Source organism: Vidua macroura, chromosome 5 (assembly GCF_024509145.1).
Source record: "Vidua macroura isolate BioBank_ID:100142 chromosome 5, ASM2450914v1, whole genome shotgun sequence".
In the NCBI taxonomy this organism is placed as follows: Eukaryota; Metazoa; Chordata; class Aves; order Passeriformes; family Viduidae; genus Vidua; species Vidua macroura.
In genome coordinates, this window is record NC_071575.1 from 51,799,100 (window position 1) to 51,813,813 (window position 14,714).

Below are 14,714 nucleotides of genomic sequence, written 5' to 3' on the forward strand. Positions count from 1 at the left end.
TCTATATAATATTACCATTACTGAAGAAAACTAAAAAATAAATTAACAGTTCAAAATTTATTCTAGACCAAATTAAAATGTAGTCTTCATTATTTTATTGCATATCTTGATCTACAGAGTTGAACTGATATTTTATGAACAGGACACTCGGAAATGTAATGCAAATGTCCTTCCACAGTTAAGAATGAGGTTTTTCTCGGTCTATTTGGATTTGAACAAGACCCCAGCACCACTTTTGTCTATGTGAGCTGAAAAGAAACTAGAGCTTCCCAGCCAGGATTTTCACTAATTTATAGGCATGGTCCTCTCCACAACACAGTCATATAATTGCTCTGCATCGATTGCCCAAATAAAACACATATTTCATAGGACTGTTGGTGTTCTGGTAACCTAAATTGCAAGAGTTGAAATCGGTTTCTGGTCTTGAAAAAATCATGGCAAGTAGTATGTAAACAAATAAAGAGAATTCAATAATGCTCACATATCACTATTTTGCCTAGATATTGGGATAACGCCATTTGAAGAAAGTCTGCTAAGACCTCCTATTTACCTCCATACTGAGTCTGCTACTAGTTTTAACTCTGACTTCATGCAAAGATAAAAGCTGATGCTTTATTTGGTTCACAGAAGCTGTTAATTATGCAATGTGAGCATTCAGTGATAAAGATACTCTGACCTAGATACAGATATTTTAAATATTTATTTATTCACGGCAGTCTGTTTAGGCAACAAGGAGAGAAAAATGAGACAGCATGTACTTAGACATCTAATGGTCTTTAGCTAGTGTTTCTGTAAGTATTACAGACTCCACTTAGCCTTGGAATCATTATAATACTTGGACATTACTACCAGCAGATTCTGAAAGGCGGAAAAAAGCCCAAATGAAAACAAATTTGAAAAAGAAAATGACAACATTAAACTCCCCTAGAATTTGGTCTATATAGATTAGTATTGTGGGTGTGAAAGGGACAGCAGAAGAGATTATTTGGGTAAAATGCTGAGGCCTGGCTGGTCTCCCAAGCAAACATCTCTAATGATAGTTGAGCCTGAGGAAATGTGTGGCATGTTATAAGGTACACACAGACAAAATCCTATTAATGTCAAATTATGGATCTGCTCTGCAGCAACTTGTCCAAACCTTTTTGAACCTCTGCCCTCATCACTCCCAATGACAAAAGGTTCGGGAAGTTCTCCAAAAGTTATATATAGAAGCATTGCTTCCATTTTCAATTGCCTACAAGTTTCCTTGAGTGTCCCAGTTTCTGGTGGTGTGGCATTTATTGAGTGAAGGTATACACTCATCTTACCCACTACCTTCATAACTTTGTAAACTTCAACAATACTCCTCCCTGTCAACCTCAGCTGCAGACTGAAGAGTTTCAGCCTTTTGAGTCTCTCTGCAAAAGACTGCTGTTCCATGATTTTCAACACCACCCTCTAGTCCCACTGACCTCCCCTATATCCTTCAGAGAGGAAGAAAAAAGCTGCACACAATACTGAATGTAAAGGCATAAGAAGGTTATATACAGCAGGAAAATGATGGCACTGTTGTAGAAAGAAATAATGATTTCACCACAGGGAAACCAAAGTGTCTTTCTGAGTTGTAATTGCCCATGCTCAGTGCAGCATCTTCTGGACATGCACTGGTTTATTTCTCCTCCAATGCAGCACCCTAGGGCTATATTAGAGCTACATGACATCACATCTTGTCACACTTCTGCCCATGCAGTTTTGTGAGATCTTCCTGGAGCTCCCTGCAGCTCAAGCAACATTAGAGTAAACAAAACATTTTCATCTCATCTGTAAAATCAGAGATTTCCCTTACACTGCCTTTTTCAGGACACAATATCTTGAATAAACATGCAACAATTCTCTTAAACAGAGTGAGCCAGATAGAAAAAACACTTAAACTCCCTAGGAACCAATCAAAATGAAAATATAAGAAACATTTATCCAAGACCTCCTTTGAAAACATCAAGATTGTACCATAAGAATACTGCTACTTAGATCTGGATATTTGCTACAGGGTGTCATTCAGAAAAAAGTGTCACGGGGTGATGAGAGTCAGACCACTGTGTGTATAGAGCAGCACTGTTTTTAAATAAAAAATATAAATATTAAACTGCACAATTAGATGTGATTAGAATCACATTATTATTCAAATTAATGAATCAGAAGAGGATTATAGAAAGGAAAAAAGAATGTTAGCACTGGTCAGAAGTGCCACTGAAAACAATTGAATTTTCTGCCTCTCTTTCTCTTGGCATTTACAATGCAACAGATCAGTTGACAAATCCCAGGTTTGGCCTTCTTACTGGTTGAAACTACAGTGTTTGGCCACCACTACTAGACAGGATGAAAACACAAGGAAAGCACATTATGCTGTAACAGAAGGAAGGATAATAATGACAAGCTCTTATTATTTACAGAATTAGTCACAATAAATACTATGAATACATCCTTCAGATAAATCCAGGACATGGATGCAAAGTGTCATTTTTTTTATTAATAGAGATGAAAAAATAAGTCTGTAATATGCCATAATGTAAACATTTTTAATCTAATTATATCTTGATTTTCAAATCTGCTTATTGGAGTTCAGGGATACTATTAAGACAGACTTTTCACACTCATCACAGTGCTGTCTTCCACACTGTAAATGTCAAACTGTTCAGTTGTTGCTAACTATGAAAATGCCTTCCACCCTAACTTTGCCACCAAAATTATGAATATCCACACACAAAATAACTTAACTTTTACTTTTTTTTTTTTTCACTCAAGTCTTTGCCTTCTTATTTTTATGAGTGTTCTTCCTACACCTAGGCAGGGCAAAAAGCTTCAGAGCTATTTACAGAGCCTTTTGAACCATCTAAATAAAGTATCTTTTAAGTTAGAAATGTAAGATCCCTAGGTAATCAATGGAGAGACGGAAAAGCCCCCAGAGTTATTTAAAGTGCTCAAGCACTTATCTGTACGCCTACCATGAATACTGTGGAAGTCCCAGCTGCACTGGTAATATCTGGTGAATAAGAAGATCAAAGAATTGGGAGGTTTTATTCTCTCTCTCACCTTCCCCCAGACCCTGCTGAAATAGATACTGGTTGTCACCTTAAATACTACTTAGTTTCAGGTTCTGCCTAGGGAATACCCTCCCACACTCACCCTAGGCAGGAAGTGATGGGCCTTAAATGAGTTATGACTCATGTCCTGATCCTCCTTAGAAAAAGTCTTCCACCCTCCTCCTCTCCCACCACCTGCACAGAGATTACCATATCCAAGAGAACCGAAAGATTAGCATGCAAACCTTGTTGGTATATGCATATTTATGTCCTAAAGTGGCTCACAGTGTTTTTTCTATTTTCCTGAAGTCATCCTTGCTTCATAAGGAAATCCCCTCTCCTTCTGCTTACCCTACTCACTCTCCAAAAATATCATGCAAAATGTTTTCTTGCCTTACTAATCACTGGTAAGAATTTCTTTGGGGTGTTGAAAGCAAAGGGAATATACACAATTAGGGCAATAAATGTTAATGAGAATCGCATTAAGTAAGCGAAAGCACCTTGAATGTCATGTCAATATTTTTTCCAAATAATTAAATATTGCTGACTTAATTAGACAGACTTCAGGCTAACAACTTTCTGTAAATATGATGTGAAGAAGCTGGAAGACAGCAGAAATGGAATCCAATTTTCCCTCTTTCTGTTCCGTTTCTATAGCGTAAGCTGGAGAATCTTCTGTATTTCCACCTATTTCCAGGGGTCAGTGGTGGTGTGATGTATAGATACCTATCCACAAAATAAAAAATCCCAAATAGTTGAGTAAAGATTGAAGAAGAGATTTAATCCAGAGGTTAATGTATAAGAAGGCAAACTTCAGATTTGTGTTGCTCCATGAGAATTTGACTTTGCTATCTATGAAGGTTCTGATCTATGGAGTGAGACCCAAAAGACAACAGTTTAAGGCTCTTCAGTCCAAAAATCTAGTTTAAAATCCTCCATGCAGTTAGCAGTTCTGTTCACAATCACATCTTTGCTTTCTTGCCACATTAGATGTGTCATCCTGGGTCGTCTTTGTTGTCAGTCTTACAGTCACCTTTGATGTCAAGGTCACATCACTAGTGCTCACACAGATTAAGGGGCAGCTGCTGGAAAGCTAAAAGGGCCTCAGTAATCTTTGTATCCTCACAGATGCAGGTTAGAGGCAAGTATAAAGGTTAGGCCAGCAGATGGGTGCCTTTGTCCAGGACAGGGTGAAGTCAACAAATAACACTTTGCTTAGTCTTTCTTCTGATCCCAGACCCATGACCTGAAGTGTCCAACATGCAGTCTTCCCACAACAGAACTCACTCATCCACCTCTGCAGCCAGGGTCTCTTAATCCCATTGAGTCATCTTCACGCATGTCAGGGTGGTCAATCTTTCTTCCTTCTTACCCACAACAAGGTTATTTTCTCTTTAATTTGCAAGTAAAAAACCAGTTTTCTAGAAGAACTGCAGACACAGGGAGACTTTCTCCTGCTGCTAGAAGTTACAAACTTCTAGCTTCTATTCTCCTGAAAACATGGAGATTGCTAACATCAAACATGTGTGAAAACATCAGTCTGCACAGAAAGTCTGCTATCCATCTTTAAGGCAAAGTAGTTTCTCCAGTATGGTAAACATGGAATATCATTCAGAAAACTTTCCCAAAGGAGGCACAGGTGTTTCAGGCAAGATTCTGCTGTCTCCAGCCTCCTGAGAAAAGACACAGTACAGTGAGAAGACTGTGCCAGATTGAGTGGAACATGAGTTTACAGTGGTCCTAGGAACAAAACAAAACTTCTCCAGAAATTATGTATACCTTGGAGGCTCTCTCAGGCACGGTTCAGTACTATTTTCCCTCATTTACAGGAAGTTTAGTGTTCCCACATCAAAAAAACCTTGGCACTGCATGACCAGTTAGGAAGACAGCTTATTCAGAGGTGATACCAGGAGTAACTCTTCCCTTACATCATTTGGAAGGGCAATTTCTCCTGCCACAGCCCCAGAGTGCTTACCATACAACATCTCCTTTTAACATCAGGTAGAAGTTGACATTTCTACTAAATATATATCCTCAATATTATTACAGAGTTTTCCTGTTTATAGCTAGAATGTCTGGAATTCAATTTATTTATTCATTATCTCAAGAAACAGATTCCTATAAGGAAGAAGTACAGATGAATCCTATTTTTACTCTTCTCTTACTTTTTCTCAGTAGGCTGTAAACTTTTAGTCTGAGGGTTAGTTTTTTTTTTTCCAGTATCTACTCATGCTACTGATCAAGGTTATTTTAGTTGGTTTGACAATTTTTATATAATGCCTATAGCACTAAAATGAAGATAATTCACCTACCTATAGAAGACCTAGAGAGAGAAACAGGCACATCCTTGTAAATATTTCAAAAGTTGGAAATTATGAACATCTAATCACAAATCAGACAGCTTTGGCACAGACACCAGACTGAATCTGAACAATTACCCTTGAAGCTTGTAATACAAAGTATGGGAATAAATGAAAGGACAAGCAGCATCTCCTTGCGTGATGGTGAGAACCAATCCGCTTTCAAGGTGAGAAAATATCTGGGATGGACAGCCTGAAAGCTTGAAACATTAGATCCTAGAGATCAGGACAGCCTCAGCAGAGGAGACACCTGAAAAAATTATCCTGAGAGTTCTCTCATTTTAAGACAGGCAAAGAAATACCTTCCTAGAGGACAAAAAAATAAACACACAAATTATCGCTCATTCAAAGAGAGCTGTAGAGTTCTCAGCCATTTTACATAAACAATTACTCTTGCACAGGGCAGTCCATCCTATATTATGGAGGTGTTATTACATTTCTATTTAAAAAACCACAGAATCACAGAATAGGAGGGGTTAGAGCGGAAAAACCACTGGAAACCTCTGGAAAACATCTAGTCCAACCTCCCTGCCAAGGCAGGGTCAAATCTAATGTGTCCAGATGAGACCTCCCTGAGTAACCTTTCCCGATGGTCTGCCACTCTGAACATAAAGAAGTTCCTCCTGATAATGAGTTTATTGCCAAAATATGTATCTATCATATAAATATATATATATATATATATATATAAATAGAGAGAGAGAGAGAGAGAGAGAGAGAGAGAGAGAGAGAGAGAGACAGCTCATTTCCGTATTGACCTGCATCTTTGCCTCTGGAGTGACTGGGGTGCAGAAAGAAACTTCCTCTGAAGAAGGAAGAGCTACTAAGAGGATTCTCCCTCAAAAACTCCAAAAATGGGGGAAAAAAGCAGCTAAGCTTCAAAACAAAAAATTCACTACCAGTGAGCCAGAGAGATACAGAAACAAGGTCATTCTTCTCCTGTGGCTTTTCCATAGGAGTAGCCTCACAGTGGCTGCTGAAGACACCTCAGGATGAAAAATGCTGCAGAGAAACAAGTCATTGTCTAAGCAAAACTTCTTTATTTCCAATTGCTAAAGAAGAAATATAAAATACTATCATGCCATAAGAAGAACAGGTAACAAATTCATGCTGAGGATCATTAACTTACTCAGCTTGCTCACAGGAATTCATTCAAATGCACATATAAGCTAGCAGTCAGATACATTAATAAACATAATCATCAGTCTGGAAATGTGGCTGTAAAAATGATTTGCTTTGTATTCACCTACCTGAAGACATAGAATCTCTCCTTAAAAAAAGATTAAAAATAAATTAATAATACAACAGCCTTTGGTAGAAAAGATTGCTTTTTATTCCTTAATACTAAAGTAGACAAATTTTATTCTCATCTGGTAATATAAAACATGGTGAGTCAAATGCACGGGTGATTTTAATGTAAGTGCAAGTTAAATGCCGGATATATTTGGCTTTGAGTGTTCAGGCAAGCTTAACTCCCTTGGATCTAGAACTCAAGTGAATGTCAAAACACCATTAATTACTTCATTAAAGCTCCAAAAAAAGTATTTAGGAGAAGAAACACAGGCAAGGTAAAATTAAAAGCTCAGACGATCTCTTTTTATAAAGCCCAGAACAACCTCCTTATTTCTTTGTGCTAACACAGCCATTCTACTGCTGTTCCTTCACTCACTGAAGGCCAAAAACAATCTTAGAAAACAAAGCAGCTTGAAGGAAAGATCTGCAGCCAAAATCCCAATGTCCATGATTTCTATCCTCAGAGAAGGCATAAGACAGAGCAGGGTAGATGGGTGACTGATTCTCAGCTTCTCTCAGCTGATTCCCAGTTAGGCCTCTCATGACAAGAGAGGTGATGCACAGAACAGGCCTACCAGGATGCCAACCCAAAACCACAAGAAAATCCACTAGTCTATGGGTGTTGATACTCTCTCAGTCTACTAGAGACCCTAAATGTCCAATTCCCTCATGCAGATGCAAAACAGAAGCCACATATGCATAAAGAGCTCTATGATAGAAAAATCCACATGTAAATTTCATTTAAAACTGCAAAACTATCTTTCAGAGTTTTCTTTCTAATGCTTATACTGGACAAATAAAGCTTTGAATAGTTTCATGGTTTTCAGAAGATCCACTTGTTTTTCTTTTAAATGTGTATGTCAAAGCAAATTTTCCTCATGCAATAGCTGCATAAGAAGGATACTGCAATACCTCAAGTACTGAAAAATGTATTAATGCTGCCAACATACCATTTCTCCCTGGTATTTTCTCAGTATTGTTTTAGCTACAAACAAAAATAATTCAAAGTATATCATTATGTAGCTTGCATGGCTTCTAAACATTGTTCAGAGTCAGATACTTAAGCATGGTAAAAAGGTAACTTGCTTTTCTGAGGATATTTTAATATTCCTTCCATCACTCTTCTATCATTAGAATAAATGAGAACAAATCAAAAACTTTTGGGCCAATCAGAGACTTTTTTCCCAAAGAAAACTCTGCCATTATAGAAAAAAACATTTGTTTACTGGAGCTAAAACACTCAGCCTATTTAAATACCATCACTGCATGCTAACAGAACTTGAAGCACCTGGGTTACAAGACTTCCTTTTCTATCAGAACTCATGTTATTAAGTTGAAAATCCAGACTGGCCTGACAAACACCATTCATTTTAGCTCTGAATTTCTCACAAGAGAATTACAGAAGTAAGCTTGGGAGGAATAGCTGAGGTTGCAGCACTATTTCCCAAAGTACTGAAAGATTTTGTTTTGACCGAGACCTTTCCAAACCTTTTGAATGGAGGTAAAATACCAATGAAGTACATCATTAAGAAAATATAACTACTGAAATAACTTCATATTAAAATCCTACATGCATGTAATCAAGAGTGACATCTCATGAATAAAAGGCAACATCCAAAATCCTGTAGGAAATGGCAATTTATTTCTTCATTGAAATATTTGGTTTGAATTATTCTGCTCAAGAACAGACAGTGGCAGATCTTTCTTCCCCTTGAAGAGGGTAAAATCAATCAGAAAACAAACTCTATTTTTTAGGAGGACAGCATGAAGGAAGATATATTCTGGTATTTACAGGTACTAGAAACTACAAGCAAGTGTGAATAAGCCTGAAGTGTGGTTATTTGCATTTTTCTGCTATAAAAGGCATGAAACACTTAGGACAGACACAGGACAATTTTAAAGGACTGACCTGTTCTGTAAGGAAGGACATCACTATTATCCCATGACAATATGCAGAAACTTTCTAGACTCACATTTAGCATATAAAAATCCAGTCAACACTTGAATACTAACTACAACTCTACAATAGCCTCCCACAGTCCCACAAAATCACTGCTTTTCTTCTCCCCAGACATCTCTCATTCCACTGCAGTCCCTTCTGCCCACTGAGAGGCCTGAGAGCTTCTACCCTCACTCCTGCCCTGTCTGCATCCACTCTGCAGTGTCTGCAAAACTGCCTTTTATCTGGAGAGCAAAAAACCCTGCCCCATGCTGGGGCTGTGCATCAGCTACCCAGCAGTAAACTCTTAGCAGGTAAGGCATGAAAGTAGCAGATCTCCTGTATAAAGCAGGTCATGAGAACAAGACTGTGGTGTGGGATTTTATTTTTTTTTTTTAAAGGGCAATAGGAATATCCTGGCCAAGGTAAAAAGACATTTTGAGCTCTATGGGATGTTTAAGACATCAGTGGATGTCTTAGCTAACACCTGATGTTACCTTGAAAATACAACAATGAACCTTGCCAATATTTCTCACAGGTTACTTTGTTGTGCAAGGTATAATTGTGCATGAAGTAAGGAATGATTGTCATTGGTGACAATCAGAAATACACTGCCTTAACAGAAGCCCTGGTCACATTACAGCATCTCACAGATGTCAGTGTCTTCTTGTCACTAAAAAACCTGCAGATATACATATTTATGTGTTCTAGAAGATACAGCCCAAACCATTTTTTCCCTGTGCCAGGCCTCAACTTAAAGACTTAAAGAATCTGTTTAAATTTTGGTCTAAAAACTAAATTGAATCTTAGTACTTGTTAAATTACTCCAAGAAGATTATCAACACTACACTGAAACTTTCTGTACAAAGATATCATTATTCTTTGTGCTTCATAAACTCACACTTGTCCTCATAACTTATATAGGGTATGAAATTTTCTACATAAAATATCCAGAAGTATGGGAAATTCTGTGATCTGTGAAATAACTCTACTATTTCTCATCATTTTACCAAGGAAAGGATCAGAACTAAAAACATGCAAAAGTCACAAAGGCCTTGCTGCAAATTAAATTGCCCTTAATCTGACTTATTTCCAAAACTGCATAATTATCTGGACTTCAGAAAAGTGCTGGGTGATAGACTGCAATTGTATTGAGCACCATAAGAAGAAGTCTTCCTTCAGTCAGAGGGAATTATTGACAGAAATTACTCTTAGAATTAAAAATAAAAATATTTATTATGGAAGATACAATATAATACATTGTTCTCAATATTAGACACCTATACAAAAAGTTGTACCTTGCAAAAGCTAAAGATAATCAAGAATCAGACACCATACAAGGACTTTAAGCTGATAATTATATCTTGTAGCAAAGTACCATCTAAAGCTATTTCCAAAAGAATTAGTTTTTGGCTGATTACCAAAACTCTTAGCAAATAATTCTTCTTAGAAACTGTTACGTTATACTAAAAATTGTTTACTGCTTGTTAGAAAACAGAATGTAATTTGCATTCTTTCATTATGAAAAGTATTGTTCGCTCCTCTGGGCACACAAGAAGAGAATTTAGATCAGCCAAAAAAGGCAACCCTATAAAGGCATTTTCAAAATAAAATAAACTCCTGTGTGGAATTACAGTTTACCTGACAAAGAAATTCTGGTTCTGATGAAGTGGTGTAATAATAGTGTATGACCAGAAATCACTTTAAGTTCGACTTTCAGTTTGACTTACTCCAAATTTATCTTCTACATCAGTGAATAAATTAAAAAAGAAAAAAAAAAGGGAAAAAGTATCATGTTTGATCTCTGTAAATCAAATAAATTGAAACACTTTGGCCAAGCATCTCAAATACAAGTCAAGGAGCTCATTAAGTCCCAGCTAACTAGCAATCATTTCTTTATCGTAAAACACAGCTTGAGGCAACACAATGTAAACAAAAATCAGGTGAAAGTCTTAACATTTACAAAATTGAACTTTTTAATCAAAAAGATATGTGGGTGGTTAACAGCAGTTGCTGGCCATTCTCTAATTGTGAAGTTGAAAACAAGATCACAGAAGTCTTCAACATCCTAATGTGAACATCTTATTAATGTTCACTACCTAAGTACAAGCTTAGGCATTTAGTGTATGTTAAAAAAAGTTCTTCTTCAAAGAAAATACATAAAATTCTCATAGCTATGTGGACTCTGTTTGCCAGTGTCAGAGAGCTGATCTATCATAATTCACGTTATTTCTGATTAGGTTTCTCTGCTGGCTGAATGAGCACTGGTTCTCAGTGCTATCACAGGAAGGATGGAGAACGACAGCCAGCGTGGACGGGCAGGAACCCACACCCAGCAGAACTGTCTGCTGGGCTGAGATACCAAGATACCAATGGTTTACGAGTTGAAGGGAATGCTCCATTTAGAGCAGGCTGGGGAGCAGAAGCTGCTGAAATCCAATAAGAAGTTTCTAAATGCTGAGGAAGTCACAAGGAGGAGGCTGGCAGACAATACCTCCTACGGTTATAAAGAGCACCCTTGTCTGCTTAGCAGCCCTGTAGGAGCAGGATAATTTACTCTTATCATCAACATTGTAAGACATTTTTCTGTTTCCTATTTCCAAAGGACTGGAAGGTATAAAAAAAAATGGGGGAAAGAAAAAAGAGTTTTCTGCACAAATCATAACTGTACAGATTTGCTTTTAAGGGCAGCTGTTTCTCAGAGCTGGAAAATATACAGAATTTCATATATCTGATTCTCTGCTAGAAGCACAGGCTAGAAGCCAAACTAATCAAACCTCTATCAAAAATACAATTTTAACATCTATTTGGACTTGGACTTATCTCACTGCTCCCAGACACTATTGATTATAATTATCTGCATGTCTCTAGTATTCTAAACAGCAGCAGCAAAGGGAAATGAAAGTGAGCATTTCCATACAAAGACAGATAGAGACTTCTAGGGCAGAATGAAAACTGCTGGTGCTGACTGAAAACAGAGCCTAACTTCATCTCATCTTCTATAAATACACTGTCAATACAAAGGAATAAGATACAGCCTACACTAAAATATTATTAAAACTATAATGAGAAATAAGGGATTTCACCAAAGGAGAAAAGGTATTACATTATCAGAAACTGGTTGCTGTCTACACTGCACTTCTTGGCAAGGTTAGGTATGATTGTTGTCTTTTTCTTTGCATCAGACTTCTCCTCATAACTTTGGTCTATTATGTGCTTGACTGGACCACAGGAACAGGATATGAAAATTATTGTTGGTATCAACTCTGTTGGCGTACATAATGAAAGTTTTTGCTTTAGCAAAGTAACCTCATCCTTGCCTCAGAAAACTAGAATCAGCTAGAACCCCAAAACAAGGGCCTTAAAGCCTTTCTCTCTCCATTCTTTCCAGCTTGGAGTACACAGATGCTCATGTATCTGCTCCTGAAGAAGTAGATTTTCATTACTTTGCATCCTCCAATACTTACACAAATCCAGGGTAAATGCTGTGTACTTCAGAGACCTGCACAGAAGATTTTACAGACTTCAGTGCTTAAAAGCAGGAAGAGCAAGAGAAGTGCCTCCTCTTAATCCCATTGAGTCATCTTTGCACATGTCAGGGTGGTCAATCTTTCTTCCTTCTTACCCACAACAAGGTTATTTTCTCTTTAATTTGCAAGTAAAAAATAAGAAAAGACAACCATTCCATGCTCACAATTCTACTATGTTAGAAGACAAAAATTACCCACCGGGATGTTTCAGTCTCTATGGGTTATGGACCAAGAATTTAAGACAGAAAATCGTTGATACTTGCCAGACAGTTTTGGTCCAACAAATTTTATAGATATGAACCAAAACAAAGAAGCCTTCAAGTATACAGATACAATAACCTAGTGGAGGCATTATCAAAACCACTTCTAGACTAAGGGAACAATATTCTTGCTTAATTGTTCAAGGTTCTACAGGTCACACTTTTTTGTGTCCCTCTAGCCCAGTGCAGACTAACAGCAGATTTTGACTACCCACAGCAATGTACAAAGCAAGACTTCACATCACCAGACACCAGAGGAGAGAGGAATACATATTGAGATTCTACTATAAGTAACAAGTTATCTGCTTGGCAAAAAATAGTGGTTTTTTCATGTTTTCATATAATGGAACAGTTTGCCCATAAGGTTTGCACAATCTGTCTTCATTCTTCGAAGTTTTTAAGACCTGCCTGGTAAAGCCCTCAGTAACCTGGTCTGTCCTCACAGCTGGACTGAATGACCTCCGGAAGACTTATCCAAACTGGCCTCCCATGCCTCTATGTTCCATTGTATACAAAACCCTCCCAAAATTAAGTAGAATTATTCCCCCAAATTTAAATGCTTCTTCATCTTATTACCAACCCACATATCCCAGAGGCTTAGTGATTTACCTGAGAATTTAGAGGAAAAAGGAAAAAAGAGGGGACAAATAGGAAGAAAAAGAAGGAACACTTTCTATTTCTTTTAATTCAAAACACTGCTCATAATTTGATGGAGCAGAAGTGTTACATACTGCAGATGTTTCGATCATATAACAGATACATGATTTCATGGTACACTAAGACATATAATTTGTTCCTATATTAAGATGGCCTATAACTACAAACCAGCCTTCAGCATAATATATGAAAAACATTTTAGCTGTAATCTGGTTGACTGTTTTATAGATCGTGTAAGAACCTGTGTGATCTCAGTTTAAATGCTTCACCTATTTGCTTGGTTGTGAGACTACCAAAAATACCTTCTTTTTCTTCAGGATTTTCCTCCTTAAGTAAATATTAATTTACACTTCCATTACTATGAACACTGGTTAATAAAATATTTTTATGTACCAACTATATTACTGACTAGTGAGAGATTATACACATAAATCTAAATATGACTGTTGAATGGACTGTCTTGGCCTCAGTAATTTACAGGAAAAATTATTTATCCAACAAAACAATAATACAGAAATCTGAAAATTAGCTTTGTAGAGGATACTTGAATTGAAGCACATTTAGTTCCAACACACAAACCTTCTAGACACTATATGTCCAACAGGATCCTGAATCACCTGTCATCTATTTATGGCAGCAAATTTCTTTTAAAGATTAACACACAGGCTCAGAAATGTATGTGCATGCATATGTAATTTATCAGAGGGTATGCAGATGTACAGACCATGGCACATTCCTCAGAATCACCCAAATCGTGTGAGCTGTGACACTGTAAAAGGAGACCCCAGTAGCATAAATACCACATTCTCTGCATACCCTTTATTCAAGTGCTCAGCAGCAATCAGATCATGCAAAGATTCCTTGCTGAGCAGTTTCATCTCCTTGGACTGCAGAAATGCACCTAAAATTGAAGGATTCTACAGACAGGGAGGAAGCACTGGACCTGCTGGCAGAGGGGAGATATTCTGGACACAACAAAACCGAATGATATCAATACTTACTTGGCAGGCATTATAAATCAACTGGTGTTCCAATTTTTTGATCCCTAGAATCTGCTGAAACATTTCATAAAGCTGTTCCTTGCTCAGAATCAGCTCTGATACAGCACTTAAGGCCATTCTATTCGGCTGTTTGCAAAAGTCCTCTTCTCCCCTGTATATGGCATCGTATTTGGCTAGCCAAGAACTTAACACTGTCTCTTTGCTTAATCCATCAATTTCCGGCAAACTTCGGACTCTCTTTTCTATGTTTTTCTTAAAAACATCTCTAAAGTCACTTGCAGAACATCCTCCACTGTGGACCATTCTTGCAACCCGGTCACTCTTGAGAAATACCTTTTAAAGTAAAAGAAGAGAAAAAAAAAAAAAAAAAGAAACAAAACCAGTTAGCCATGGACACAAATACAAAACAGTCCCTGTATAAGGAAATATAAGCTAGTATTTTGTTCCTACACAAGACAGCTTTATATGAGAGAGTTATACAATTTGTTATTTTTGTTATGTTTTTCATAAAGAAACAACTGACCATGTTGAAACCAAGTTTCCGCTCTAAGTACTTAAACTAAGTAGTTTTACAAGCATTTATGCATAAATTTTGAATACCTATGCTAGATGAAC

At 37.2% G+C, this 14,714-nt stretch overlaps 1 protein-coding gene across 8 annotated transcripts in view; it reads right to left on the minus strand.

Moving 5' to 3' along the window:
* CADPS2 (calcium dependent secretion activator 2) overlaps positions 1-14,714 on the minus strand; it is a 284,824-nt gene that overhangs the window by 178,674 nt on the left and 91,436 nt on the right. For all 8 annotated transcript variants that reach the window (XM_053977635.1, XM_053977634.1, XM_053977633.1 and 5 more), the window contains exon 3: positions 14,100-14,432. In XM_053977635.1, coding sequence (XP_053833610.1) covers positions 14,100-14,432 — 333 coding nt within the window. The remainder of the gene's footprint in view (positions 1-14,099; positions 14,433-14,714) is intronic.